The sequence below is a fragment of the Macrobrachium nipponense genome, chromosome 4, assembly GCF_015104395.2.
Source record: "Macrobrachium nipponense isolate FS-2020 chromosome 4, ASM1510439v2, whole genome shotgun sequence".
NCBI lineage: Eukaryota > Metazoa > Arthropoda > Malacostraca > Decapoda > Palaemonidae > Macrobrachium > Macrobrachium nipponense.
The window spans coordinates 16867063-16872365 of NC_061100.1; the positions used below are offsets into that span (position 1 = coordinate 16867063).

The following is a 5303-nucleotide window of genomic DNA, read 5'->3' on the forward strand; positions in this document are numbered from 1 at the left end:
AGAGGCTTAAGGTATATGTCGTCTTTTCTCAACCTCCAAATACTTTCCGCGCTGAGTATTCTTGGTTTTGGAACACATCAACCCCCGTCGACTCCGGTAGTTAAGTAGCGCTTTTACAACACGGGCATTTTACATAAGTCATATCACTTATTACCGTGATTCATATACATATATCGAGCTACAATGTCCTTTAATCTCTAATTCGCTCTACTCGGAATTAAATATATTTTCATATATGCTTACCGAAGGGGAATTTTTTTCTCGATAATAAGATTTACCTGTACTTGGGCCGACGAACGCAGGTTTCTTAAAACCAGAACGTCAGTGGAAGCTATAAAACACTCAACCAACCGCGGAGAAGGCTTAAAGGTAAATTGTCTTCCTCTTCACCTCAATACTTTCTCGCGCTGAAGTAATTCTTGGTTTGGAACCACTCAAACCCGCCTCGATCGAGTTAAGTGCGTTTTTTGACAACACGTAGCATTTTACATAAGTCATATCACATTACCGTGATTCCAATCATATTAATAGCCTTTTAAATGTCTAATATCTAATTCGCTCTTACCTCGGAATTAATATATTTTCATATATGCTTAACCGAAAGGGGAATTTTTCTCGATAATTAGATTTACCTGTACTTGGGCGGGAAGCAGGTACATTTAAAAATCCAGGAACGTCGTGGAGCTATAACCACTCAACCTCCGCGAGGGCTAAAGGGTATATTCGTCTTCTCACCTCAAATTAACTTTCCCGCGCTTTTGAAGTATTCGTTGGTTTGGAACAACATCAACCCGCCTCGCACCCGGTAGTTTAAGTAGCGCTTTTGACAACAGTAGATCATAAGTCATATCACTTACCGTGATTCATATACATAATCGAGCTACAATGTCCCTTTAATATCTAATTCGCTCTACCTCGGAAATTAATATATTTTTCATATATGCTTAACCGAAGGGGAATTTTTTCTCGATAATAGAATTTACCTTGTACTGGGCGCGACGCAGGTAACATTATAAAATCCAGGAACGTCAGTGGAAGCTATAACCACTCAACCACCGCGAGAGGCTTAAAGATATATGTCGTCTCTCACCTCAAATACTTTCTCGCGCTGAAGTATTCGTTGGTTTGGAGACAACATCAACCCGCCTCGAGGTAGAGCGAATTAGATATTAAAGGACATTGTAGCTCGATATATATATATATATATATATATATATATATATATATATATATATATATATATATATATATATATATATAAGTGTGTGTGTGTGTGTTTGTATGTGTGTGTGTGTGTGTGTGTGTGTTTTCTTGAAGGGTCTTCAAGTTGTTCTTTTGTGGTATGGTCCAAATTATTTTCCTGGTGTAATGGAAGACACAAGTAAACAGTGACCCACACACACACACACGCACACACACATATATGTATGTGTGTGTATGTGTGTACGTATATCTTCCAATATCTCAGGAAAATAACTTAGTCCATACCATAAAAAAACTACTTGAAGACCCTTCAGAACACCAGAGCCATAAAATCAAGAAATAGACCGAACAGAATGGATGGAACAGGGACACATTCCGAGTGGAAAATCCAGCGAGTTCTTAATTCTCTGCTCAACTGAGCCGCTGAATGTCTCGATTCAGGTTTTGGATATGGCCAGAAGAGGCATCAGTTAACGGGAGAGAAGGCAACAGATGCATTGGATGGGTTCAACTGTCGAATAGCCAAGGGGATAGTTAGGATAAGAGATATACGAAATAATAATAATAATAATAATAATAATAATAATAATAATAATAATAATAATAATAATAATAATAATAATAATAATAATAATAATAATAATAATAATAATAATAATAATAATAATAATAATTGAAAAAGAACCCCACAAAATCACTGTGTATAACGGCTTTACTTATAAGTATTTACATTTTATTTTATTTGAGTAAAATAAAATTTAAATACTTATAAGTAAACACGTTATACACAGTGATTTTGTGGGTTTCTTCTTCATTCTTCAGAGGAAAACTGAAAGAAGTTTTTGTTTGGTTCAATAATAATAATAATAATAATAATAATAATAATAATAATAATAATAATAATAATAATAATATAATAATAATAATAATAATAATGATTTAATGAAGAGAAGATAAATCTGTTAAGGCTACAGATGCATTGGATGGGTTCAACTCTGTTGAATAGCCAAGGGCAAAGTTAGGACAAGAGATATAAGAAATAATAATAATAATAATAATAATAATAATAATAATAATAATAATAATAATAATAATAATAATAATAATAATAATAAAATAATAATAATAAGTTTATGGAGATAAAATGTATCGCTTTTATTACGATGTTTTAGTAATAAGAAATAAAAAAAAGCCTAAAACTTGGGTAACTTTTGAGACTCGGGCCATAAAAGAGTTCAGTACATATTTACCCTGAAGGTAAACACACCTCTAGAATTTTCCGTTTTACCTTTTTTTCCTGTTTAAGCTGCTCTGCGTCCCTTAATTTTACATGGTTGAATGATTTTACAAGCTGTCTAGTGAAATTTAGCCAACGTATCTAAATCTAAGCTTTGTTCTTGTACTGTAATTCTCAGTGAAAAAATTTCAGAAGTACACTAACGAAAGTTATATATTCTGATTAAAACTTGCGATAATTTGTTCAAGCAATGTCTAAATACAGCGGATGTTTCCTTTGATGTTGTCTCTCCTTTATGTATATAATGTTTGACTTTCTCAACCCTCGAGATTAAAAATCCATTTTGATTAATAAGAAGACAAGCTTTAGTCACAATCCGTCTCAGATTATAAACATTTCCTTTTAAAACAATTGGTCTTTAATTTCGTATACAAAAATGTAAGATCTCTGCATTTTAATTCTTCCTGTGTATGTATGCCTGTGAGTATGTGCATGTATGCTCATGTGTGTGAGTGTTTGTGTGCGTTTGTCACCATCCTCAAACAGTAAAGCATTGCGTTTATCATATTTTACAGTTCGTAATTTTGCTACCAAAATAATGTTCACTTTCGGTAGTATGCGATAGGAATTTATATTTTATGATAAGAAAATCTCCTCTTACAGATATATATGTAATGATAAACTTTCATTAACCTTTATCTTAGTGATAAGCCTTTATTAACATTTAACAAGCTGGTAAACTTTCATTACATTAATCATACTGATACACTTTTATCACTATTCCTCATAATGATACACTTTCATTAAAACTTATCACAATGATACACTTACATTAAAATTAATCATAATGATACACTCCCACTAACTTCTGCCAAAATAATTCCTCAAGATGAAAAAAAGGAATTTCTATGAAAGAGGAAAACAAATGTTTAGTGAATATTTAACAGTTGCATAACCTACAGTATGGCAAAGTCTAATTTGGCTCAGCATCCTGCACAAAGACATGCTAATTCCTCATGGTTTTCCTCTCTGTATTAATGTGGGTGAACACAAGTTAGAATTCCACCGTCTTTGTTCCTTTTGTGCCGGAATGAAATTGGCGAATTTCATGCAGATCTGGTACGAGAATGCAGATGAAATCAATTCGGTAGAGGCATGTATGTGTTGGTAAACTCCTTAACCTTAAGTGGTGGGGCAAGGACACAACTTAAATGTAGATTCCAAATGTCTATTGTAGAAATATACAAGATCCAGGGGACAAAGAGCAGCCAGCTAAACAACAGACAGATGAGACGAGACTGCCTCATGAGGGCAATAATTACAATGTTGCCAATACTTAAATGTTGCCATATCATATTACTGGACTTAACATGGGATACTCTAATGGCGCGCAACAATGTGAAATAATAATGTTTGAACATAATAACAACATAATAATACTGGTACATGTGAAATGCGTCTTTTTCATGTACCTACACCTCCCTCCCCCTCACGCTCGTAGTGCATTCTCGAGCGGACTCCTTTTCCATGAGTCTTTGGGAACGACGTGGGTTTACTGGAGGAATACTGACTAAGGACTCTCTTTCTAGGTCCTGGCTAGGGGCCACAGGGACAGGGAGAAAGGGGTCACTATTAGTGGGTGGCACCAGGCGAAGAAAACGACGATTACGCCACCACACACGACCACTAGGGAGACGAATTTGATAGTCTCTTGACCTTCCATGACCCATGACAGTGCCAACTTTGTCCCAACGATGAGAGGTCGGGTCTTGAATCCGAACTTGCTGTCCGACGCTCAACGGGGGTAAGGGGTGGGCATGCTTGTCGTACTTGGTCTTTACCTGCTTGTAACGAGCGGCAGCACGGCGGTCACAATCTTTCGGTCTTGACTGCCACTCCTTTGGAGAATGCTTGAGGGTGGGCAGGGATACATGACCTGAGAGGACAGCCATACAGGATTCTGGGCAGGAGAGCGTCCAGTAAAGTTAGGAGTATTTCTGAGCTCCAATAAGCCTCGTCAAATGCTTCACAATCAATGTTGCCAGATGGGGCTGTTTTGAGGATGAGGTGCTTGATCGACTTCACAGCGGCTTCAGCGTGACCATTCGATTGTGGGTAGTGGGGTGAGGTTACCATGTGTCGAACTCCCCATCGCTTCATAAATCCTTGAACTCTGCGCTGGTGATTTGGGGGCCTCCATCTGTTCCTTAGGCGAAGGGGGACACCAACTTCACGGAAATAGCGGCAGAAGATCCTGATAGTATTGGAAGCGGTAGTATCGCCTTGGCAGGGTGCGACAACAGGCCATCCTGACAGGCGATCGACGACGACGAGGAAAGACTTCCCTGCAACAACAAAGAAGTCGGCTGAGACGGACTCGAAGGGTCTTGTCGGGTTGTCGTCATTCATTAGAGGTTCCTGCGGCTGAGATGGCTGCAAGTGTACATGCCTCACAAGCTCTGACTGTGTTGGCAATATCAGAGTCAATGCCAGGCCAGATAAAACTGACTGCCTTGCTCGTGCTTGGTTGCTTCCACACCTCTGTGGCTGTCATGCAAGTGGGACAAGGTGCGATGACGGAGAGCGGCAGGAACTACAACCCTTGCTCCATACAGGACAAGGTCACCATCGGCGTAGAGATCTTCACGTAGTTTCCAATAAGGAAGTAAGGAATTGTGAAGGTCATATCTGTTTGCGAGGAAATCCTGATGTGACACCATCGAGTAGATGAGTATACGCAGGATCTGCTTTCGCTGCGTCACGAAGATCCTGAAGTATCCTGTCGGGATCCTGAGCTGGAGACTCGTCTGAAAGCGTAACGGCGTTCACAGCCATGACAGTTCGAAGATGAGCAGCGGAAGAA

At 38.2% G+C, this 5303-nt stretch overlaps 1 protein-coding gene across 1 annotated transcript; it reads right to left on the bottom strand.

Annotated features, from left to right (window-relative positions):
* Window positions 1–3912: 3912 nt before the first annotated feature.
* On the bottom strand, window positions 3913–4849 carry LOC135211285 (uncharacterized). The gene is made up of 2 exons (XM_064244603.1): window positions 4471–4849; window positions 3913–4376 (listed from the first exon to the last, which is right to left on the bottom strand). Exons 1-2 carry the CDS (start codon window positions 4847–4849, stop codon window positions 3913–3915), a joined length of 843 nt encoding a protein of 280 aa, XP_064100673.1.
* Between the last annotated feature and the right edge of the window lie 454 nt (window positions 4850–5303).

Bases quoted from the DNA above. Each gene is read 5' to 3' on its own strand.
- LOC135211285 (XM_064244603.1), bottom strand. From the start codon at position 4,849: ATGAATGACGACAACCCGACAAGACCCTTCGAGTCCGTCTCAGCCGAC. The intron at 4,377-4,470 runs GTGAAGCATTTG...CTGTCCTCTCAG, and splicing joins CCCATCTGGCAACATTGATT to GTCATGTATCCCTGCCCACC.